This window comes from Artemia franciscana, chromosome 11 (genome assembly GCF_032884065.1).
Source record: "Artemia franciscana chromosome 11, ASM3288406v1, whole genome shotgun sequence".
Lineage (NCBI taxonomy): Eukaryota > Metazoa > Arthropoda > Branchiopoda > Anostraca > Artemiidae > Artemia > Artemia franciscana.
In genome coordinates, this window is record NC_088873.1 from 12,682,065 (window position 1) to 12,708,258 (window position 26,194).

Below are 26,194 nucleotides of genomic sequence, written 5' to 3' on the forward strand. Positions count from 1 at the left end.
CGACTTTAGTTCTATATTTGCTTTACGCCAGGGAATAAACCTTGATAGATAATAGTCCTACTTGTTATTCTTCTAAAATAGGCCTATTTGTTTATGACTTTCACAATTATGATCCAGTGCCCTACATTCTTTTTAATTGCAAAGCGGGTAGAATTGCAAATTGACTCAGAATTAACCCTCTGAATAAAAGCGGTTCGCAAATTATTTGCAATATCAGTTTCTCACTGCCGTTGGGATAACAATCACAAATCTTCCTTCAAATAATTCAGGTAAATTTATTTCAAAAATCCTACCGATTTATTCAATAAGATATCAAAGAAATCCTTACTTAATTTTTTCATTTGCTATATATATGGTGATGGCCTTGTGTTCAAGCTTGATAATAACAGTTAAAACTGCCAATCGGCGAGTAATTATTGCCTCATTAAACAAATCTGCAGAAAAACTTTTTATGGTTTTTATAGTTTAAACTTTTATTTCTATCTATTCAATAAGATAGAAAATTAATTTCAAGGAAAATTCACGAGTCAATACCTTGGTAATTTTCTAAGGAGCATTTACTTATTTAATTTTTATCAATTGATTATTCAGTCTAAATTTGTTCACGGAATATATATATATATATTTATGATACTTGGTATTAACCAAGTGACATATAGCAATCGCCAATTCTGTCGGTCTGTCTGTCGGTCAGTCTGTCTGTCTGTCGGTCCCGGTTTTGCTACTTTAGGCACTTCCAGGTAAGCTAGGACGATGAAATTTGGCAGGCGTATCAGGGACGGAACCAGCTTAAATTAAAAATAGTCGTTTTCCCAATTTGACCATCTGGGGGGGAGTGGGGGGCCGGTTGATTCGGAAAAATAGAAAAAATGAAGTATTTTTAACTTATGAATGGGTGATGGGATCTTAATGAAATTTGATGTTTGGAATGATATTGTGTCTCAGAGCTCTTATTTTAAATCCCGACCGGATCTGATGACATTGGGGGAGTTGGAGGGGGAAACCTAAAATCTTGGAAAACACTTAGAGTGGAGGGATCGGGATGAAACTTGATGGGAAAAATAAGCACAAGTCCCAGATACATGATTGACATAATCGGAACGGATCCGTTCTCTTTGGGGTAGTTGGGGGGGGGTAATTCTGAAAAATTAGAAAAAATGAGGTATTTTTAACTTACGAACGGGTGATCGGATCTAAATGAAATTTGATGTTTAGAAGGATATCGTGTCTTAGAGCTCTTATTTTAAATCCCGACCGGATCTGGTGACATTGGGGGGGGAGTTGGGAGGGGGAAACCTAAAACTTGGAAAACACTTAGAGTGGAGGGATCGGGATGAAACTTGGTGGGGAAAATAAACACAAGTGCTAGATACATGATTGACATAAACGGAACGGATCCGCTCTCTTTGGGATAGTTGGGGGGGGGGTATTTCTGAAAAATTATAAAAAATAAGGTATTTTTAACTTACGAACAGGTGATCGGATCTCAATGAAATTTGATATTTAGAAAGATATCGTGGCTCAGAGCTCTTATTTTAAACCCGACCAGATCTGGTGACATTGGGGGGGGGTTGGGAGGGGGAAACCTAATACTTGAAAAACACTTAGAGTGTAGGGATCGGGATGAAACTTGGTGGAAAAAATAATCACGAGTCCTAGATACATGATTGACATAACCGGAACGGATTCGCTCTCTTTGGGGTAGTTGGGGGAGGGGTTAATTCTGAAAAATTAGAAAAAATGAGGTATTTTTAACTTACGAACGGGTTATCGGATCTCAATGAAATTTGATATTTAGAAGGATATCGTGTCTCAAAGGTCTTATTTTAAATCTTGACTGGATCTGGTGATGTTGGGGGAAGTTTGGGGTGGGGGAACCTAAAATCATGGAAAATGCTTAGATTGGAGGGATCGGGATGAAACTTGTTGGGAAAAATAAGCAGAAGTCTTACATACGTGATTTACGTAATTGGAACGGATCCGATCTATTGGGGGGGGGGAGGGGGTTAATTCTGAAAAATAAGAAAAAATGACGTATTTTTAACTTACGAAGGAGTGATCGGATCTTTATGAAACTTCATATTTAGAAGGACCTCGTAACTCAGATCTCTTATTTTAAATCTCAACCGGATCAAGCGTAATTGGGGGGAAAAATTTGGAGAGGAAAAATTAGAAAAAATAAGGTGTTTATAACTTACGAGTGGGTGATCGGATCTTAATGAATTTTGATATTTAGAAGGACATCGTGACTCAGAGCTCTTATTTTAAATCCTGACCGGCATTAAGCCTCTTATTTTCCTTTTTAAATCAATCTATTGAATCATAGAATTTTGTTAGAGCTCATACCATATGATCTCTTGGCTCTTAGTTCTTCTCGGCTCGTCACAAGTGCCATATGAACTCTTAGCTCTTGTTTTCTTTTGAAGAACATAGTTGCAGGCTAAAAATTAAACTTTAACATTAACTTGGGGAAAACTCGGACATGCAACATGTTAGGGTTTCCAAATTTTGCAATAAAATTAATTTATCGATTTAATGGAACTTTTGGCTGTTTTTGGGTCATTTGAACTTTTTTTTCTATTGAGCATTTCGGCTGATTACATATTTCAACCCAAATGACTCTAGTGGTTCCTATATTCTTTACTCGAATACTTGCCTCTTGCTTCATCTGTGTTGCCAAACAGATTCTTCTTCTGTAAAATGTTCCAAAAGACGTTCTCTACGAAATCTACAAAAACATTTATTTTCACAAGTAATAAGACGTAAGTTTGACTTTTAACCCATAAAGATCATTTATTAGAATAAACTTTTTCTTGAATATGTTGAAGGTCACAAGCATAAATGCGAATTTTCGCAGATCGTAGTGGGACAGAAGTAACCGTGAAAAGTACCTTGGAAGGACCAGGTTTCACATCACAAGCTCAAAGGATTACCAGGGATCATTAAAATCCGCATTGGTGTACTAGAACATCTTCAAATAAATTAGACTAGACCAAGCTCCTCTAAAAAGAAAAAACTTTGCGCCCGTGGTTACAAGCAGTGATTCCATTTCTCTTTTTTTGAAACGTGGGCAAAAATGACATTAAATTTTTGAATTTTCTTTTGACTCGAAGAAAACATCAGTAGAAATTAGGTAAATGTGTTTTGTCAGCACTGTCAGATGTCTTAGGAGAACAATGTAAAGGGTTGTTTTCATCAGCTTTATTAAACGCTGTTGAAATCGAGGCACTAGATCTTAGAAAATTGTTAAACCCTTAGCTTTCAACATAAATAGGGCATTTGAAAATTTTTCATTATCTTTATTTGTAACGTGTGCACGGAGAAGTAAAATAGATCGAATAACAAATATAGGATTTGCATTGTTTTTGTTCCTTTATATGTCTGTGGCGCAGTGGTGTAGCCAACACAAGCACCATCGCTGCAAAAGTGAAAGAAAAACTACACAATTTCTCATGTATTTCTTGTTCATCAAAAACGGTATATGTTATGAGCTTAATTCAGTCAATATTAAATTTTTAAATTATTCGCTTATCGAATACTAAATTCAAAGCCTAAATAAAGCATAGTTAAGTATTTTAACTTAATGGTTATATTTGTTATACTTAGAAAAACTTTCACTTAAGCACTAAATGACCCCTAGCGTAAATAATGGGGGTGTTTCTCTTCATATACTTGATAATATTTGCTTGTTTTGATTTTTAATATCGTTTAAGGTTTAAGTTTGATCTGAAACACTATTTTTTCCTAAAATACGATTTATAATATGCAGCCTGAGCTATGTAAGTCTCAGCTATAGTAATAATAAAACGCTTTAATAAAAAAGCGTGAAGTTCGAATGAAATTAAACAAAATGTTGTTGGAATCGGTAATAATCGGAGCGTAGGTATTTGTCGGTAGATCATTGATAGATTCATAGAATCATTAGATTTTGAAGAATTAACGTGGGATATCGCAATAAATCGGTAGGTATGGAAGCATTGGTCGCAAGTAGAATAGAAAAATATTTTTGAGGCGGATTAAAATTCCATTGGAGGGGCCTTGGGAATTCCTCCTCTGTACTTGTCTTGGCATTCAACTGAAGTTTGATTTGTAAGATCTTCTGAATTAAAAATAAATAAATAATGAAATGGTATCTAAGACATAATTTAAAATTCTGTCAAAATCGCACAAAACTATTTCTTTTCAGGGGGAGGGAAGACGGTTGAGACAGAGGATCTTAACAACAAAAAATTTTTTGATAGGGACAAATAAAATTTTGTCTTTAATTTCTATCAATATTACTGATGCTAGTATTTTCGACTGACATGGCTATGCTACATTGTAAGGTTTCAGATAGAGAATGGTAATCAATTTGCAATTAAAAAAACAGGTTGCCCAGTATCTTACAAATCTTACTAGATTCTCAAATGAATGAACTTCTTGAAAAAAATGTTCATATTCAGGATTGAGTGCAATAGCCTACTTATATAGTCGTATATATAAAAAATATTCTCGAGACTGGTCTGACAGAATCCAAATTGGGTCAGTCCCGTTTGAAGCAAAAAATAAATATAACAAGAAGCCAAGTGTGTGTGCAGGGACTGCTGTTCAGAAAGGGGGAGGACAAAAGTAAAGCAGAAAAATGGTTGCTGTGTGAAAAAAATGGAAAATTTGGAGCGGTCAAAAACCAATATAAAGAGAAACCTTCAAATTTCAAATTGCAAGGATTGGATCCTTTTATTTGAGAAAATTATAAATATGCAAAAGTAAATAACAATTAATTATACAGCATTTATTTGAACATTTTTAGTTTTTTATTACTTTATTATTTCATAGTTTTGCATATTTCTATGTTTATGAATATATGTTTAGTTATATATTGAATCATAATTTATATATTTAATATTAGGTATCTAAATAATTGGAATATAATATGTTATTAAACACTTGAATTTTTCTGAGTAAATCATATACGCATAATTATAAAAATATGGGCAAAAATAATTAATACATTTAAAAATTAAATTATTAAAGATTAAAACAATTTGTATGTTTATTAGTAAATATATTAGGATTTGTGTTCAGTGGATATTCTATTGAATATACGTTGCTTCTGCAGCCTAATCAGTAAAGTCGAATAATGAGTATAAATGTTTGCATTCAAGCAAGAAGTCTTAAAAGCTTAGTTAAGACCCTGAAATAAAATCTGAAGCAAGTTTTTGGGGACACTGTGATTATGCTGATTAAAATTTTTCATGACAATTTTTCAGCAGAATCTATTTTTTATATATTTGTCTTGAACGATTTGTCCAAATAAATTGTCTTCCCAGAGTTTTAGTGCATAAGTTCTGATTGTTATATGACATTGTTATATCAGCTGATGCAAATATTTTGGCCACAACTGTCGTTGTGAGAATATGTTCATATTTTGGCCACAACTGTCGTTGTGAGAATATGTTCAGACATATGCTGCAAATATTTTGGCCACAACTGTCGTTGTGAGAATATGTTCAGACATATGCTGCAAATGTTTTGGCCACGACTGTCGTTGTGAGAATATGTTCAGACATATGCTGAAAATTTTTTGGCCACAACTGTTGTTGTGAGAATATGTTCAGACATATGCTGCAAATATTTTGGCCACAACTGTCGTTGTAAGAATATGTTCAGATATATGCTGCAAATGTAAAACTCTTCCCAGAGTTTTAGTGCATAAGTTCTGCTGAACAGGAACCAATCTCTAAAATAATGTCTATAGTGAAAATTATGTGGTTAATCTGTACGAGGTAGTATGGTTTGTGAAATGTTGAAATAGTTTAAAATACAAGAAAAAATTGAAGAGGTCATGAAGAAAAATGGAGGAAGGGAAGGGAATCGTAAGGTGGAAATAAGTAGAAAAGATAGAGAGAAAACTTGTTGTTTTATACAATGTAACTTATCTTTCTTTTCAGAATAATGTCTAAGCTTTTCTTATTACCCCTGTTGCTTGCCGTTGCAATTGCAAGCGAGGAAAGGCTGCTTTTTGCTTCGTTTGGAAAGACTCTCACGTACTACAAGTTCACGTCTGCCAGTACAACCGTATCACATACCCCGTTCTGCTATACAATCGCACCCTTGATTTCTGTGCCTACCACTTTGACAACAATCACTACCAGCTTAGGTGCTCCATTGAACTGTCGTCGCAGACGGTGGGCTTATGAAAACCCAATTGATGGTGAGCTGGTTGAAATCAGTGCTGGCAACCCCGCTGCAGTTTCACTTGCTGAGGTCACTGAGCTACCAGATCTTCGCCCCGTTGAAACGTAAGTTCGCATTTAGATTTTGGTTTTAACTTCGTAACCCAAAGATTGTTGGTAACCGATATCGATTACCCATACTCTTTGCTCGTAACCATTAAAGACTAAATCAGAACCAAGTAAAGTTAAAGATTGAATATTGTCAAGTTTCGTACACAAAAGTCTAATTTAATAAATTAGAACTAAATTTTTGAGAAAAACAATTCTAAACATACAAGAAAATTTTGAAGCTGAGTCCTTAAAGGATATTGTCTATATTCCCAAGGTATTTTACTTGCAATTTAGGTTAATTCAAAGGCTTTTAATTAATTCAAAAGGTTTTCGGATGTATTAATTTTGGAAAGCTAAACTTGAATCTCATCCTCTAAATGAATTACTTTCTGTTGACTGGTTCCATCTTTTGGTTCTATTTTACCTAGGTCTATCTATTGTTTCATCTCTTATTGGGTGCTTTCTCCAATTTGAAAACAAGGACCTCATGGAGACATTATCTCATGGATGCTAAGGAATAAAAAGTTTGCTATGCTTTTGAAATAGAAATGCTCCTAAAACAAAAAAGAACGATCGTAAAGAAATTATAAGTTAATTAAGGATTGACGTTATAAAATGGCAAATGTGTTGCTCTCATCTTCTAATTTCGCAAAATTTCGTCTTTTTAATTGATCTGACTTTACAAGTCTCATTTCCATTTGTAGTTCTGATGATGGAGAAACGTATATGATTGATGCCTCGATCAGCACTGAAAGCTTTGAAAGAGCTAGCCCAGAGGAACGTTTCGTTAAGGTCGGAATCTCTACGCTGAAGACAACAATGACTCTATTTACTACCATTACCAACAATGCTGCCACAAGAACTTTTACCATAGGATGTACACCCCAAGGTGCGACTCTAACTCAGTGCTAGATTTCATGTTCAGTTTTGCTCCTATTTAAATTATTTAATAAAGAATCATATGTCTTTTTGTAAAGAAAATACTCCTTTTGGCATTAGTAAGTCATTTAAAGAAAAGTCAATGAAGTTCAAAAATAGATTTCAATTTCAAACTTCAGCGTCGAAGAACGGGGCTGACTCTTAGCTATACATATTTTACGGATTTTTCGTGTCACAACGCCTGTTCTGACTGTCACAACGCCTGTTCAACGCCTGCTTTGGGGTTCCAGGGTAGTTATATATACATAAAAATTATTTCAAAGATACTAGACTTTCGGGGGAGGGTTAAGTTTGTTGACCTCACCAAAAAATGCCAAAGGGGAGGACCAAATTTGTCAATCATGCTAAAAACTGGTTGATTATGTAAACCACATAAGAAAGGACCGGGAGAATCGTAAAATATAAATGTTTTGGAACACAGACAAAACTAAAATAAACCATATACACAAAATTGTCATAGCGTTCCGTGGGATATAAAATAGTTTTATGTAGAAGCCAATTTAATTAATTTTATATATACTATGCTAAACTACATTTTCCATAACCATACACACAAGCAAGACATCAATGAGCTAAATATATTATTTTGTGTTAGATGACTGGTAGAGTAGATAAATTTCAAACTTAATGATACTTTTGGATGTTCTCCAATTGTTTTTTGGAGGGAGGGGGAAAGGAAGAGGACTTATTCGATTCTAAATGGTTTATTTTGTAGGAAAGTGAATCCGACAAGACTGTTACAAGATAAAACATGCTGATGCGCAGCAATGAATATTCTATATTTGAAGTTATCTACTCGTTCTATACGCATAATGTCCTACCAATATAGTTAAATGTGCTCTTATTACGCTATTAATTCAATTTTCAGCTACATTTCTTATTGAAGGGGCAATATTAATATTTTTAATTATATTTCTTGGGACAAATACTCAAGGGAGAATACTCAAGTTGAATTTTTCCCATCTTTCTTAATTTCTATTTTAATGCCGCTCTTTACTTTCATTTGAGAAACCTTGTTTTTTTTTTTATTTGAGAAACCTTGTTTTTTTATTTCATTTCTGAGCTTTTCTATAGAGCATCTGGGATTACCATGGTAACTTTTGGGCTACCCGCTAAAACTGGAGTCTTTTAAACCCAATTTAGCTTTTGCACAGTAATGGTTTGTAACATTGAGCTCATTTAGTGCATTTGCTTCTCAAAATTAAGTATAATTGTCAAAATTAAAATATCATGTTCTCAATGTGAGGGCAGTTTTGTTCCATCAAAAGCGAAAAAAAAAAAACAGAATAAAATATAAAAAATCAGAGGAAACTTACACAAGAAAAAATTTTTTAGTTAATATTTTGCAGACGTATAAGAGACCTTTAGGTCTCTCATGCACGTTCAGTTTTATTGTATAGTTTTCATCAAGATGGTACCCCATTAATGGGTGAGTTTGCCTCCTATTCCAAAATTATTCAAATTTTCGAAGTTTCCTGGCAACGCTTTTAATGCCTTACCTCTACTTTTTCACCTCTGTGCCAGCAGCCATGTGAATATAATCTTTCATTCTACTTAGAAAAAGAATTCAGCCACGAGAGGGGTTCTATAGCTTCCCAGCACCAATATTAAAGGTGTTGACCAAAAATATTTCCGAGAATCATGAGGGATAAGAGATCCTTTTCTGCTACTAATGCACCTCTGCGATGTAGTACTGTCCCTCAAACGGGAAAGCTCAATGTGCAGTTTTTGAAAAATTTTAATAGTTTGGGTCTTAAAAATTTTACTCGATGTAATTTTGCTACCCTTGGGGCTAAAATATTATTTTTACGCCACACAACGGTAGGAAATGTTACTTTGTTTTAACACAACCTTTCCTGGATATTGAGAAGGTCAGTAGAGCGTTAATTCTTCTTTCTAATGATTCTTCTTCTTATATTCTAGAACCTCTGGCTCGATATGAAAAGTATTTTTCAAGAAAAATGAAAAACATGTGAAAAGCTTCAAAAGAGAATAAAAAAAAAGGAAAAAAAAAGAAAAACGTACTGATTTGATGAATTCAATGCAAAATCATCTTAAAAACGCGCTAATAGCTCAAAAGAGGTCCAATCTGTCATCTCTGGCCTTACATATCCTTATTAAACTTCTTTTTAAGGGTAAAGCTGTAATTACGTTCAAACTGTCTTAATCTACGTTCAAGGCACAATCTAATCTAAATTATATTTAATTATATAAATATGATACAATATAAATGTTAACATTGTCTCATAGAGAAATTGAGTGGAGTACATGTTAATTGAATAGTTTTTGTTTGAATTTGAGTCGTTACTACAGAAACAGCAGTCAAAGTTTGTGTAACTTTTTGAACGTTCAAAGGATTCTTGATGAAAAGCCTTCCTTCTCCATTTTCTTCAGCCTTTTCTAGGTTCTCTTCAGTTTTCTCCAAGTTCTCTTCAACGGCAAGTAATGTTTCGGCTACATCTCTGAAAAAAATGACGAAATAGTTGGTATTTGTCCAATAGACGACAGACTAAGTCAAGTGGGAGGTATTTTATTGGCCACATTGGCTGCTAATCAGTGTTGACAACAATTTTGACGGTGTTAGGAAAGATGCACTATGACTAGCAAAAAGTTACGGATTAAAAATCTACTGAAATATTTTTTTGTGAGATATTAGAGAGCAGCCCATGAAGGATGTAACCTAAGATATCATTTAATGGTAGGAATTAATATATATAAAATAAACTTTAAGAGAAAAGGTTCTACAGCTTATGCCAGTGCTTTAAGCAAGTGCACATTTATTTTCTTTGTAATTACTTAAAATTTAAATATTCAATCTTTAGCAGAGAATTTTATTCTAGTTAGCTTAAATTACCTTAAATCGTACTTGTTAGAGATATGGACGAATCTACTGAACACAAATTAGTGATGATGGGGCCGCAGGATATCTGCTGCATCCCATTGAGTGAATCATGGTTTGTCCCCCAGAACTTGTCCAAATTTGACCTGAAGCTATCAGTTGTTATAGATCCCATCGTCTTCTCACTTAGGCCGTTCTATAGACTTATGGTTAGGTTGTATAAGAAATTGTTTCTTTTTCTTCTCTTAGCACAGTTATGGAACAGCTTGGTTTAATGACACCTGGTAATTGACGGCCGGACAGGTTTAAACATATCCTTGTCATCAGATTTGAGCAACATATAAGTCATTATCATATCATCTCTGCGTTGACGGTATGTCAGAGTTGATAGCTTCAGGCTCTGCAGTAGACATCCACACTCTTTATCTTTGAGACCCTTTACGCATTTTGGCCCCCGTCTTTGTAACAGATTCAGGGCCATCTGGTCTGATTTATTAATTTGTGAGGCGATCCACATTCCACATTCCAATCTAGGTCTCACCTGGCTTTTATAGGGCTTAGTCACAATTGCTGGGGATCAACTAGTGATTGTTCTTTTAATGATACCATTAATATGGTTAGTCACTGCTACTATAGCACGGTTGTGGCAGTTGAATTTAAAGTATTCATCCACAACAACCCCCAAATCTCTTTCTGAGGTACCCCTTGCTTGTGTTATGATAGAGGGTTATTTGTGGCCAAATGTTTGAGAATGGCAGCATTTAAAATGCCTTCTGAGATTTTTTCAACAGCAGAGGTAATACTGATCGGCTGATAAATGGAAGTTTTGGTCCTGTCACTTCCTTTATGTATTGGCGAGATATGGACAGCTTTCCAGTCCAATGGTATGACTTTGGCGTCAATAGACTTTTGGAAGAGCCTTGAGAGTGGCAGCACTAAGATGTTAATCTAAATGTTAATATTTGGTGAATGTTTAAATTTAGATTAGATTAACTCTTACCTAAAACGATGCTGTTGCTTCTTGAAAGGAAAGGGAACCTGATGCCTGGTGGACAGGCGTACCTTGGTATCGTTAGGAGAATGATGTGGAGGGATTCATCAGATTATCCCGTAATCAACCCCTGAAGAAAAGTTTTCAATGTCCTTTTTAATAACATGGACGCTGAATTTATCATATTTCAAGGTGAATTCTCGTAAAACAGCTTTTATTTAGGTTGAAATTATATTAACTTTGGGAACCTAGGCTGCAGCCAACTAAAAGTTTCGAGAAAATGTGAAAATTGGATTATTTCGTAGCGATAACCTTCGATTCTGGTACCAGTTGTATCAATCTATCCCGAATATCAACATACAAACCCTAACGCTAAAAAGTTACCTAAGCATCGTTAATCCATGGTATCCTGAAACAATTTAGTTTTCTCTTCCGAACGTGGCTAAAAAACTTTAAACTATAAAACCAAGCTGTTAGTAAGATATATTTGTCTATATAAACTCCATTTTTAGTTTCACAGAAGATTCACAGAGGACCACCCACTTAAATATATGTACTTTTGAATTATCGCCCCTGTAACTATTGATATCAACTACCAGTTATCATTGCTGCTTGAAAGTATGGAACTTACCCAACTTACCCAGGTGACTTACCCAAGACCTGACAAGCATTTAAGTTTCTTTCCTATTCTCTATATTAATCCAAATTAAGTAAGCTTACAAAGGTTCAAAGTATTATCTTACCTGGGTGAATAGAGGGCTAAAAGAATAGCCCTGTTGGTCATGAGTGTTCAAAGCTGGTGGTCATTTAAATAATGCTGTCGTTTGCTTTGGGGGGTAGAGAAGGGTATAACAGAAAATTATAGTCCAATAGATACAAGTTAGTAGCTGACTTGAATTAATAAATTGATAATTAGCGAATAGTTAGCAAAACACTGAATAGTTAAAATTTAAAATGGGTCAAATGAAGGATACGGAGTGGTTACACACTTATTCACTCAATGTGGAATGAAGCGAGGGGCAATAGATTCAGGACAAGTTAGTAGCAAGTTAGTATACAAGTTAGTAGCTGACTTGAATTAATAAATTGATAATTAGCGAATAGTTAACAAAACACTGAATAGTTAAAATTTAAAATGGGTCAAATGAAGGATACGGAGTGGTTACACACTTATTCACTCAATGTGGAATGAACCGAGGGGCAATGGATTCAGGACAAGAGAAATGGATGAACATTAATCAAAGGATCAGGGACAGAGGAGGCTAGCCCAGACACAGAAAGGTATATGCATCAAGGTGCACCCGCAGGATTTCGTTAATATTCCAAAAAAGGGTTGGCTATGTGAAAAGATGTAGGATAACATTGGAAAATCGTAAAATTAGAATATGATGGGCGACCTCGTTGTGTATTTTATTGTGTTCAACTATTATATAATTTGTGTTTACTTTCTGCAGTGTATAATCTTGTATAAAATGTTCAAATTATAAAAATCAAAGCGTGTGAGCTTTGAAACAGATTCTCCGTTAATTGATGGCCAGATCCGCAGTCTTTATCGTGAAAAACATTGGTATATAACTCCTGAAAAATAACTTACACTCCTAAGAATTTAGCATTCCTTACTGCCCCCTCCCACAAAACATGGAATTATATGTTTGTTCAAAATGTTGCTTTGGATTTCAGTTTATGTTTTGTTTTAAAGCCTCTACTTTTGAATGTTCTTATCACTAATGGTTCCAACACCATACCAATACCAATACCACTGCTTCCTTGGCAAGGCCGTACACAGAGCGGGGGGGATTATGAAGCTTGAAGCCTCCTCCCCAAAATGTTTTTTCTGGCTCTTAAAAAAGTAACAAAAATGAATATTAAAAATTTTTGATGCAAAAAATTAAAAAAATTTCTGTACCCCTCCCCCCACCGAAAGATATTTTGTAACCATCCCCTCCCCCAAAGAAAATCCTGGATACGACCTTACCCTTGGCATACCACCTAATATAACCTTCATAAATTTCAGCTTTAAATAAACACAAGTTACTAATGTGACTAATTTCACGAATTTATTTATCTAATCTAAATTTTGGCCCGTAAGATTTTATTTGCACCTGTCATTAGTAAATGTATGTAATAGAAAATTTTCACTGCAAAAATTTTAATTCTTTACTTTTTATTTCACCTTTACACCATACGGTTCACCACGAGCATTCCTAAAGGTACTACCTAAACATCGAAACTTCTTTTCCCCCAGATTTTTTTTAATATTCAGCAAACTAAGAAATTAATAAAGGAAGATTTCCTTTTAAAGGCTGTATTTATGAAAACAGAGCAATTTAGGAATTTTTATTTTTGGTTACATAGGGACAAAGACATTGCTTAACTGTCATCAGACTGGTAGAAAAAAAGAAAGAAAGAACGGCTTAAAAAAGCCTTCGCTATAGAAGGCTTTAGCAGTTATTTCGTTTTTTCCTTTCAACTATATTTAAAATTCAGGTTAAAAACTTACTCCGCAGCATCTTTCTGCTTTTGTTCCTCGACAAGGCTTGAGACAATTGGAGCACTAGCAGATTCTATGTTAGTGATAGTGCCATCAATTGGGTCCTCGAAAGCCCACCTCCTCTTTCTACAGTTAGGAATGGATTCAATGGTTGTGGTGAACGGATCAGTTGCAACTGGTGTGTATACGCCGGTAGTGGCAAAGGTATAAGCAATACCTGCGATGATGTTATAGCAAAAAGTAGCCGCAGCAAGACTGGTCGTTGTTGTTGTAATTGTAAGGAGAGATTTTGTCAAACCAACGCTTGGAAGAGTAAAAAGAAATCTTTCTTCACCGTTTGTGCCTTCAGACTCTGTGTTCTTGATTGAAGAATCCAGTTCAGCAAATGCCACTGTGGCAAGCGCAATAAGTGCCAACAAACGAATCATCTAAAAGATAATTATGTTAAGAAGCTATTAAATGAATCAAGAGGTTTTTCTTATAAAAAGAGTTTGCTTATACCCCACCATGTTCAACGCACTTCACTATTGTCCTGAGAAATCTCTCGAGCATCTTAATAGAGTCAGGTTCTAAATTTAATCTTTTACTTCATTTTAAAAATGTTTCTACAATAATAAGGTAACCACTCTCCTTTTAGAATCCATATTACATGCTTAGTTGAAAAATATTCTTCCAAATTAGTAAAAACTGCAGGGTAAATCCCCTCTCCAAAATTCATCGAGTAGACCTTTAATAAGGATTTGATGGTTTGGCATTAAAAAATGCAATTTTCAAGGCAATGGAGCATCCCCTCACCTGACAAAAAAAAAAAAAAAACACCGACCGTCCTCCTTTCCACAATCGCTGGTGTGAAATAATACAATTCTGTATAACTGTTAGTAATTATTAGGGAAGAAAGCGCTCCTCATGTGGTGGCATAGTCTATGAAATTGTTAGGGTATGTATATAAAAATTCGATAGTTCTAAACCAATTAGCTATTTCAGAATTTATATATATATATATATATATATATATATATATATATATATATATATATATATATATCATGAAAAGAGAAATCACCAATGCAACAGCACAAAAAAAAGAAAAAAAAAAAAAAAGAGAGACAGAAGGAGAAAAGGAAGACTGTTTTCCTAAATTAGTGATTAACATAGACCAGCACTTGAATGAGGTCTTAACCCTACTCATCCATACAATCACATAGGTCAAACAGCATAGCCATACACAATCAACCATAAAGAATAATCCATGGACAGGCAGTCATGTCGTCAATAAGTATAAGTCGTCATTTACCAAACAATAGAAAAAATAATAGAAATATATATATATATATATATATATATATATATATATATATATATATATATATATATATATATATATATATATATATATATATATATATATATATATATATATATATATATATATATATATATATATATATATATATATATATATATACATATATATACATATATATATATAAATATATATATATATATATATATATATATATATATATATTATATATATATATATATATATATATATATATATATATATATATATATATATATATATATATATATATATATATATATATATATATATATATATATATATATATATTTAGCTTTATTCTTGTTTTCAGCTTATTCTTTGCTAATTTTCCCCAGGTTTCTTTTTTTTAATTGACACCTATTACTGCTAAATTGTATTTGGTTTGTTTTTCATCAAAATTGAATTTCGTATTTTTCGTGTTTTTAAGATATATGGTTGTGTAAGTTTTCAAGCGGCAAATTGAAAAGAAATCTGGTCTCACTTCTACTGTCCTTGATACTTTAAAACTTGCTTCCGCAAGAACCAAAGGCGTTGGCGAGGTGAGACGTACTACAAATAAGCGACATCCCTTTCTCGTCAGTCCAACTTAGGTTGTATAGCAGCTTACAGTACCCAAGTAGCTATATGGAATCAACTGAAATATCACTAGGATAAAAGTGATATTTGTTTATATAAAAAACTGTTAACGGGAGGAAGATATATATATATATATATATATATATATATATATATATATATATATATATATATATATATATATATATATATATATATATATATATATATATATATATATATATATATATATATATATTGATATATGTCAAAGTAAGGATACATTTAGACAAAAAGATAAATGAATAAAAAACTTCAGCAAGGGATGCCCCTCTTGTATCTAGAAATCTAACACTTTTCTAAAAATCCAACAGATAGAAACTAAACAAAAATCTATTTGGAATGAGTGAAAGCCTTTGATTGAAAAACATTATATTTACCAAACAGTTCGTGGTAACGAACTGTAGTAAGGAGCGACCCGGCTCAATAGTAACCGAAACTCTAAAAATGAAATTTTGATACCAATAGTTACACCAAAAGAATAACATTTAATGCCGATTTGAAATATATAACTTTCATCAAGATTAGTCTTTACCCATCAAAAGTTACGACCCTGAGAAAATTTCTATTATTTAAGAAAATAGGGGGAAACACCGTCTAAAAGTCATACAATCTTAACTAAAATCATAACGTCAGATTCAGCGTATCGGAAATGCCTAGTATAGAAGTTTCAAGCTCCTATCTACAAAAATGTGGAATTTCGCATTTTTTGCCAGAAGACAGATAACAGATGCGTGTTTATTTTTTTATTTTATTTTTTCCCCAGGGGTGATTGTATCAACTCAATGGTCCTAGAATGTCGCGACATGGCTTATTCTAAAGAAAATTAAAAGTTCTAGTGCCCTTTTTGAGGCACCAAAAAAATTGGAGGGCTCTTAGGCCCCCTCCCATACTCATTTTTCGCCCAAAGTCACCAAATCAAAATTCTGAGATAGCCATTTTATTCACCATAGTAAAAAAACCTGATAACTATGTCTTTGGGGACGGCCTAATCCCCCACAGTCCCCGTGGGAGAGGCTGCAAGTTACAAACTTTGACGAGTGTTTACATATAGTAAGGGTTATTGGGAAGCGTACAGACGTTTTCAGGGGAATTTTTCTGGTTCGGGCGGGGGGAGAGAAGCTAAAGGGGGGGGGGGGTTACTTGGTAGGATCTTTCCGTGGAGGAGTTTGTCACGGGGGAAGAAAATTTCAATGAAGGGGCGCAGGATTTTCTAGTGATATTTAAAAGAACAATGAAAAAATAAATATGAAAAGTTTGTTTCTACTGAAAGTAAGGAGCAGCAGTAAAACTTGAAACGAAAAAAAATTATTAAGAATATGAGGGGTTTATCTCCTCGTAATACCTCACACTTTACGCAATGAAAATATAAATATGAAAAGTTTTTCAAAGTAAGAAGCAGCATTAAGACTTAAAACGAACAGAAATTAAAAAGCATATGAGGGATTCACCGCTTCGTAATACCTCGCTCTTTACGCTAAAGCGTTTCTAGTAATTTCAGCTATTTATTCTACGGCCTTTGTGATTCAGGGGTCATTCTTAAAGAATAGGGACAAAATTTAAGCTTTAGTGTAAAGAACGAGGTATTGACGAGGGGGTGAACCCCCTCATATACACAATAAAAATATACGAATATAGAAGTTCTTTACGTAAGTTAATTCGTAAGTTCCGTATATTTTTTACTAATGAAAACTTAAAAGTGAAAAAAATTAAAAAAAAAATACTTTTAATTTAAAAAAACTAAAAGTAAAAAATTGAAAGTTGTAGTTGCCTTTTTAAGTAATCAAAAAATTGGAGGGCAATTAGGCCTCCTCTCCCGCTCCTCTTTTTCTCAAATTCTTCCGATTAAAACTATGAGAAAGCCAATTAGCCAAATAAAAATAATATGCAAATTTTGTTTTAATGATTTATGAGCGGAGAGCGAAAATAAAAACATGCATTAATTCAAAATTGTTAAGAAATTAAATTTTAAAAAACGAGTTTTTTTTTAACTGAAAGTAAGGAGCGACATTAAAACTTGAAACGAACAGAAATTACTTCGTATATGAAAGGGACTTTTCCTCCCCAATGTCTCGCTCTTTACGCTAAAGTTTGACTCTTCCTCTTAACTCTACTTTTTAAAACTGTAAAAAAATTTAGCGTAAAGAGTGGGTCGTTGGGGAGGAAAGCCCCTTTCATATACGGAGTAATTTCTGTTCGTTTTAAATTTTAATGTCGCTCCTTACTTTCAGTTAAAAAAACTCGTTTTTTATATTTAATTTCTGAACGTTTTTGAATTAATTACTTGTTTTTTTTTATTTAATTTTACCTACAAGGATTGGGTATACCATTTAGAATGCGTGTTACTATACCAAGCTCAGTAAACATAGCCATGACCCTTAATTAAAGTAAGATAGGAGACGTTTGAGGGGAAGAGAGAAGAGGATTTTTAAATATACTTCTGGTTGAAAGAGGCAATGGGGCTCTTAAAGACACTAGCCAACTTTTAAAGGTTCAAGTTGTGCGAGAAAGTTGGGTGAAAACCTGAATCATAATTAAGACCATAAAATAAAATTAAAACATTAAATTATAATATGCCATTATATCCATAGGTAAAAGAATATTAACGGCTGAATAATAACAGATAGGAATTAGTAAATTAAAATAAATTTAGTTAACTGAAAAGGGAGAGGATAAGTATTTTGATTAAAATTAAGATAGTTAAATCAAAATACATACGATTGTAACATATAATTCTGAACTAATGAGGGGATGCATATAGCTGGGGCCGTTATAGACATAGATTAGTTATATTGACGATTGAACAATAAGAGATCAGAGGTAATAAACTGAAATGACCCCTGTTACCAAACAGGGGAGTCAAATACAGGCCAACATGGGTATTATACATTAATAAAGATAGAATTCATATTGACAAATATATGCTATTCCATCAATAGATGATGGTTGCACCCCAAACCCCCATTTACTCCTACACTCTAAGTTGCATCTATCCAAAACACAGATTAAAATTAAAAACAAGAATAAGGCTCATACCTTCTGTAGGGATGACCTGAAAAAACTGATGTAAGAATCTAACAAAATGAAGTCTATATATCGCAGCTAGAAACCAGAAATCAAACTACAGTAAGGCCTAAAAACTTGTTAGAGGTATATACGTCTTTTCTACCAAGTAATGGGTACTCAAAAATAGGTAGAACCGGTATTTTTTCAGAACCTCTTGTAGTCAGCTATAGGGTATAATATAGCATATTGTAAAGAACTATGTAACTGGCGCCTGTATGTTTTTTAAACAATTTGCATTGATAAATCAGATTTTCAAAACCGGTATTATTTGAAAATTGAAGCAGAAGATTTTTTGTCGGTTTGTTTGGTGAACACAGGGAGCAAAGCTTTAAGGAAATACCGTGAATTTCATCTGTATGACTACAATTTTTACTGAATGTGAAATTTCGATATCATATTTATTGCAAAATAATTGCCAAGTCTGACTTTAATTCCTGCAATACGAGCATACAAAACGTAACAATAGAATACAAAATGAAAAAGAACCTTCAGGGACACCTACTGTAATCCATACCTTGTGAGATGAGAATAATTCTTTGAAAATCATGAAAATAAGCCTTTTTTCATCTTAACATTTGGCGACATCGTTTCTTTTGCGATTCCCAGCCATCTTCCATGCTCTTTAAAAAGGAAAGTTAGCAGCAATATTTATTTTTAAAATAATTTAGTTTTCATTCTGATTCCAAATATCTAAAATACCATTAAGTCCTAAGCTACCTATTAATGCTTGTTAGTTCAAAAAATCTACACAAAAGGCATTTCGTTTTACATTTGGCGACATCGTTTCTTTTGCGATTCCCAGCCATCTTCCATGCTCTTTAAAAAGGAAAGTTAGCAGCAATATTTATTTTTAAAATAATTTAGTTTTCATTCTGATTCCAAATATCTAAAATACCATTAAGTCCTAAGCTACCTATTAATGCTTGTTAGTTCAAAAAATCTACACAAAAGGCATTTCGTTTTACATTTGGCGACATCGTTTCTTTTGCGATTCCCAGCCATCTTCCATGCTCTTTAAAAAGGAAAGTTAGCAGCAATATTTATTTTTAAAATAATTTAGTTTTCATTCTGATTCCAAATATCTAAAATACCATTAAGTCCTAAGCTACCTATTAATGCTTGTTAGTTCACAAAATCTACACAGTTTCAAGAAAGAAGTTCCCAGAATTCACCAATGAAAACAGAGTAATTTGATGAAAGCTTTGCTACCAGACTCAACACTTCAGAAAACCATTTAGCCAATGTTTCAACCCTTACCTATAGACATTAAAAAATTCATATATTTTTTTTGAGAAGCAAAAAACAAATATTTTATTTGTTAATTTTCTTGTTTTTGTCATTTCCAGATGTATTATTCCCGAACCACTGGTCTTAGAATATTAAAGAGGGCTCATTTGAACGGATATTAAACGTTCTAGTGTCCTTTTTAAGTAAAAAAAAACAGTTCATAAAAAAAAATTTAATGGGCACAACTAAAGATCATGTGACAAAAACTCAAGGCTTGACAAAGCCCCCCCCCCCAGAGGGCAAGTGTTTTAAGTTCATCCCCGGGGGCATATACGGTTTTTATGAAAAGAATGGTCGTATAAACTTTGAAGGGGGCTCAATTGATTAGAAACTGAAAGTTCTAGTTCTATTTTCAGAGCCAAAAGGGGTCAGAGTGCAACTAGCTCCCCTCCGCAGCATGGAGTTATGCACTTTAGGTGGTCCGTCCCCTCTTCAAACCAAAGTGCCAGCACTTTTTTTTAAGACCGGGCAAAACAGAAAATCCTCCAATGCTGTCGTCTACATAACCAACGTCGTAGATGACGTTATTGTTAACTGCAGTTATAGATTGCGACATATTTCGGTTCCAACAACACATTTTTTAGCTTCCCTGCAGCTTTTTCAATTGATTTTATGGAATTTGTGTCTGATGTATGAATTGAACGTTAGACCCATGGTTTTGAACTTGACTTAGACTTACTCGTTACTAAGTTACTCGACTTAGCTCGACTGAGACGCTAATTGTCGTAATGTCGCTATGTCGTAAAAAAATAATTGCGCAATCGATTTCTCGATTAGAGTTGGATTTTTGGAAAGTACTATCAGCTATTTGTTTCCGAGCACCTTCTTTGGCATAATTCCAAAAATATACATGCGACAGTAATTTCAGATAATTGTTCGACAGAAATTTTCTTTTGATGGTTAATGAAACTTGTTTCGATCTCCAAAAATTGTAATGACTAAAAGCGACCAGTTACGGTTTTTGAAATATAATGGTCCTGAGGACACCGGTTTTCCATTTCCGGGCTCGCGCATAAGTTTGGACCCACAAGCTCCCCTTCTGGTCCCAGTGTCCCCCTTTAAGACCCTAATACCCCTTTCCCTTTTTTTGAACCTCGGTTTTCTTTCGGACTAGATTTCTGTTGTGTTAGAATGACATATAATCTTTGGTGAATATCGTTTATGGTTTCGTTTTATGCGGCCGCCCCCGTAATACTATGTGGCTGATCGTTGACGATAGTTGGTTTAATGCAGGGTTTTGATCAACATTAATCGCGCACTGGAAGGATAAACACTTGCATAATTTTTTAAAAAGTGAAGATGAAACATCTCAAGAAAGTGTGCGCATAATAAAGTTATCTTAGCTTTGAATTCTGACAATAAAAAATATTTGAGCTATGAGACAAGCATGAATGGGAATCTTATTGGAAATGTAGGCAGGCTTTGTCAGGACAGTTAGGCTTTGAATTTCTTTGGAGTACCAAACAGATTCAAAATTATTGATGGTGGTGGATAAACCGAATTAACATTTCTAGAGATGATAGCATGCGAAGGAAATGCGAACCTAAGACTATTAGTTGATAAAGAAGGCCAACTTCTTGTTACTACTGCTGGTAACATGTTACTCGTTCATAGATCCCATCATCATCTTTCTGGTATTAGCATTCAAAAGAACACAAGAAGAAGACAAGCCTACTATAGCACCAATACCATAAGCCTTTTTTTGTGTATGTGCCGAAACTGCAATCTATGTAAAAACAATGTAGTAATAGACAATGAAATCAGAACTAAAATTACAAGGGTATTGGCAGACAATATAACAAAGGAATCTATAGATGTATTGATGAAAAACCAAATGAAAACTCATGTGTGAACCAAAAATAGAACAGTTGGCACGTCAAAAGTAAGCATAATCAAGTATTTTATGGAGCTGATTCAAACAATTCATTTTTTTGATGATATTCTACATGTCATCATTATTTCAATGAAGATATTTTACGCATTGCTTTGTTATGTTTCCATCAATTTTAGCGTACACTAGCAAGTTGAACGTTTAGAATGGTTGCTAAAAAGCCATTGATATTAGAATAGAATCCTCAGAGACATAGGCAATACTAGTGAGTTCATAGAGATATATTAGAATGCGAGACAGGTTAACAGGGAGTTTACTACAGTCTGAGAGAGATGAGCTGGATTTTGTCCAAAATCCACACAGACAAGCAAACAGCCGCTCAAACACACAGGCACAGAGAAAGAAAGAGAGAGAGAGAGAGAGAGAGAGAGAGAGAGAGAGAGAGAGAGAGAGAGAGAGAGAGAGAGAGAGAGAGAGAGAGAGAGAGAGAGAGAGAGAGAGAGAGGAGAGAGAGAGAGAGAAAGAGAGAGAGAAAGAGAGAGAGAGAGAGAGCGAGAGAGAGAGAGAGACCGAGAAAAGTAGAAAAATGGAAGTGCAAAAATGGGAGATTAGCGCCTTGGAGGGATCATGGGACCATGGAGGAAAATTCGGAAACCAAACTCATACACAAAGCCGGTAACGAAAAACTGTTTTGCTTAGGACCATTACATTATCAAAAGGATACCTGGCTGGCTTTAGTCATTGCAATTTTTGGACCATTGCATTACAAAAGGAATACCTGACATATTGTAGTCATTACAATTTTTGAAAATCAAAACAAGTTTCGTTAGCCATCAAAAGAATATATCTACCTAAAAATTGTCCCTAATCACCCTGGTATGTATGTTTTTGGAATGATGCCCAAAAAGATACCCGGAAACAAATGACTGATAGTATTTACCGAAAATCCAACTCCACCTGAGATATCGATTGCGCAATTAACTTGTTGCATCAGTTAACTTAACATCAGTTGGTTAGCGTCCCAGGGACAGTACAATGATTGCCACGAATGAACTTCTAAGAACGTAATATCATAAACGACTTGATGGACTGGTCAAGTTACTTGTTGTTCTCTTACTATAGGAAATCATTGGCCAAACGAATTCACTTTCTGAAAATCTAACCCATAGAGAATAAATGAAAAATTATATATTACCTACAAAGATTGGCTCTAAATTTAGAATGCGTGTTACTATACCAAGCTCAATAAATATAGCCTTGACCTTGGGTAAGAGAGAAGAGGATTTTTAAACCCACTTTCTGTTAAAAGAGGCAAGGGGGCTGTTTAAGAAGCGACTTCTCAACTTTTAAAAGTTCAAGTTATGCAAAAAAGTAGGATGAAAACATAAATCATAATCAAGACCATGAAATAAAACAAAAACATAAGATTGTAATAGGCAATTATGTCCATAGGTAAAAGAATATTAATGGTTAAATAATAACAGATAGCAAGTCCGACTTTAATTACTGCAATAAGAGCATACAAAACGTAATAAGAAGATGCGAAATGAAAAAGAACGCTAAGGGACGCCTACTGTAATTTATTAGTAGCAATATTTATGTTTAAGAGAACTTAGTTTTCATTCCTATTTCAAATATCTACCTATTAATTCATCTTTGCCCAAAAATTTAAACAGTCTTACAAAACAGGCCCCAGAATTCACCCTGAAAAAGGAGTAATTTAATAAAAGCTTTGCTACAAGATTCAATACTTCAGAAAACTATTTAGCAAAAGTTTCAACCCTAACCTATAGACATTCAAAAATTCATATATGTTTTGAGAAGGAAAAACAAATACCTATTTTATTTGTTTATTTATTTGTTTTCGTCATGTCCAGATGTAATCTTACCGAACTGCTGGTCCTAGAATATTGGAAAGGGCTCATTTGAGCGGAAATTAAACGTTCTAGTGTCCTTTGTAAGTAAAAACAGTTCATAAGAAAACAACTTTTTGATGAGCATAACCAAAGATCATGACACAAAAACTCAAGGCTTGACGAGTCCCCCTCCAAAAAAGCCAGAGGGTAAGTGTTTTTAGTTCCACCCCAGGGGTATATAAGGTTTTTATGGAAGGAATGGTCGTATAAACTTCGAAGGGGGCTCATTAGATTGGAAACTAAAAGCTCTAGTTCTGTTTTCAGAGCAAAAAGTCGTCAGAGTGCAAAGAGCCCCCCTAGCATGGGGTTATTGTTTAGTTTCTATGCTGCTTTTTCAATTGATTTCATGGAATTTATGTCTGATATATATATCGAATGTTAGACCCATGATTTTCTATGGAAAAAGAGTGAAAAGTTACTCGACGGAGCCAACAAATCGTTGATGACCTTTTTTTCCTAGAAACGCATTTTAATCAATCAATGTATTGTTTCTGTGACGCTAACTAGTTGATGTTAAGCGTTGCTATGTCGTAAAAAGATGATTGCGCAACAGATTTCTCAATTGGAGTTGGATATTTGGTAATGCTATCAGTTATTTGCTTCCAATCGCCTTTTTTGGCATCATTCCAAAAATATTCATACCGCAGTGATTTCAGATTATTGTTTGACAGACATTTTCTTTTGATGTTTAATGAAATTTGTTTGGATCTCCAAAGTTGTAATGAATAGAACTGGCTAGGTATCCGTTTTGTAATATAATTGTCCTGAGCACACCACTTTTCCTTTTCCAGGCTTGCGCATAAGTTTGGGTCCCAGAAATTCCCTTCAGGAACCCATGTTCCATTCAGGGCCCTAATACCCCTTTGCATTTTTTTCACCTCGATTTTCTTTCAACTTAGGTTTCTGTTGTGTTTAAATGACGTATAATCTTTGGTGAATAAGGTTGATGGTTTTTGTTTTATGTGGCCACCTCCATCGTACTATGTGGCTGATCATTGAAAATAGCTGGTACATTTTCGGCTTTTGATCATTATCAATCGTGCACTGGAAGGGTAGTTACTTGCATAATACTTAAAAAAGTGAAAATGAAATATCTCAGGAAAGTCTGTACGCATAATAAAGTTATCGTAGGCTTGAATGCTGACAAAAAAAATTTGAACTATGAAACAGTCATGAATAGGAATCTTATTGGGAATGTATGCCTGTTTTATCATGAAAGTTAGGTTTTTAATTCCTTTAGAGTACCAATAAGATTCAATAATTATTGGTGTTGGTGGAAAAACCAGAATAACATGTAAGAGATGATAGCCTGCGAAGAAAATGTGACCCTGAGACTTAATAAATGAAAACTCACGTATGACCCAAAAACAGAACAGGTGGGATGTCAAAAGAAAGCATAATCAATTATTTTATGAAATTGATTCAAACAATTCATTTTTTTTATGATATTCTACAGGCCATTGTTTCATTAAAAATATTTTACGCATTACTTTGATGTGTTTCCGTCAATTTTAGAGTACGCTTATAGGTTGAGCGTCTAGAATACTTATTAAAAAGCCATAGATATTAGAACAGAATTCTCAGAGACATAGGTACTACTAGTGAGTCTATAGAGATATATCAGAATCTGAGATAGGTTAACAGGGAATTTACTAAAGTCTGAGACAGATGAGCTGGATTTTTTCCGAAATCTGCACAGAGAAGTGAACAGCCGCTCCAACACACAGGTACAATGAGAGAGAGAGAGAGAGAGAGAGAGAGAGAGAGAGAGAGAGAGAGAGAGAGAGAGAGAGAGAGAGAGAGAGAGAGAGAGAGAGAGAGAGAGAGAGAGAGAGAGAGAGAGAGAGAGAGAGAGAGAGAGAGAGAGACAGAGAGAGAGAGAGACAGAGAGAGAGAGAGCCGGTAGTAGCCATTACAATTTTTGGACCATTACATTACAAAAAGTATACCTGGTCGGTTGTAGTCAATACAATTTTGAAGATCAAAACAAGTTTCATGAGCCATCAAAAGAATATATGTATCTAAAAATTGTCCCAAATACCCCTGGTATGTTTGTTTTTGGAATGATGCCCAAAAAGATACCCGGAAACAAATGACTGATAGTATTTACAAGAAATCCAACTCAAACTGAGAAATCGATTGCGCAATCAACTTGTTGAAAGATAGTGACGCTTAACATCAGCTTTGCTTCTGTTCCTGTAGATACCAGTAATGAGGGAATTTCCTTTCTACGTGGTCTTAAAAAAGCCCAGGTACCGTGGGTCAAAGGAAGACTGCCCGTTTAAAGTGCATAACACCATACTACTAACCTTCCCCACGTCTTTCTCCCCCAAACGAATTTGTTTTAAATTTGGAGATAGCCATTTTCTCCCAAATAGTCCATGCTTCATGCAAGAATGCTTGTGGGTTTGACAGATCCCGCAAAAGCTCGTGGTCAAATGTTTTAAATTGCTCCCCATACGTATATAAGATTCAATGGAAGGGAATGGTCGCATAAAATATGAAGGAGGCTCATTTGATTCGAATTTGAAAGTACTAGTTCCCTGTTTTAAGAGCAAAAAGTGATTGGGGGCAATAGGCCTTTCACGCCGTTTTCTCCAAGTGCATA

General features: G+C 34.2%; 2 protein-coding genes across 2 annotated transcripts in view; both read left to right on the forward strand.

Moving 5' to 3' along the window:
• Positions 1 to 146: 146 nt before the first annotated feature.
• Positions 147 to 7,247, forward strand: LOC136032823 (uncharacterized). Its single transcript, XM_065713230.1, has 3 exons — positions 147 to 269; positions 5,931 to 6,281; positions 6,971 to 7,247. Exons 2-3 carry the CDS (start codon positions 5,935 to 5,937, stop codon positions 7,176 to 7,178), a joined length of 555 nt encoding a protein of 184 aa, XP_065569302.1. The 5' UTR covers positions 147 to 269; positions 5,931 to 5,934; the 3' UTR covers positions 7,179 to 7,247.
• Positions 7,248 to 9,885: 2,638 nt separating this feature from the next.
• Positions 9,886 to 26,194, forward strand: part of LOC136032824 (uncharacterized) — a 34,581-nt gene continuing 18,272 nt past the window's right edge. Inside the window, exon 1 of the mRNA XM_065713232.1 lies at positions 9,886 to 9,903. Coding sequence (XP_065569304.1) covers positions 9,901 to 9,903 — 3 coding nt within the window. The 5' untranslated portion in view covers positions 9,886 to 9,900. The remainder of the gene's footprint in view (positions 9,904 to 26,194) is intronic.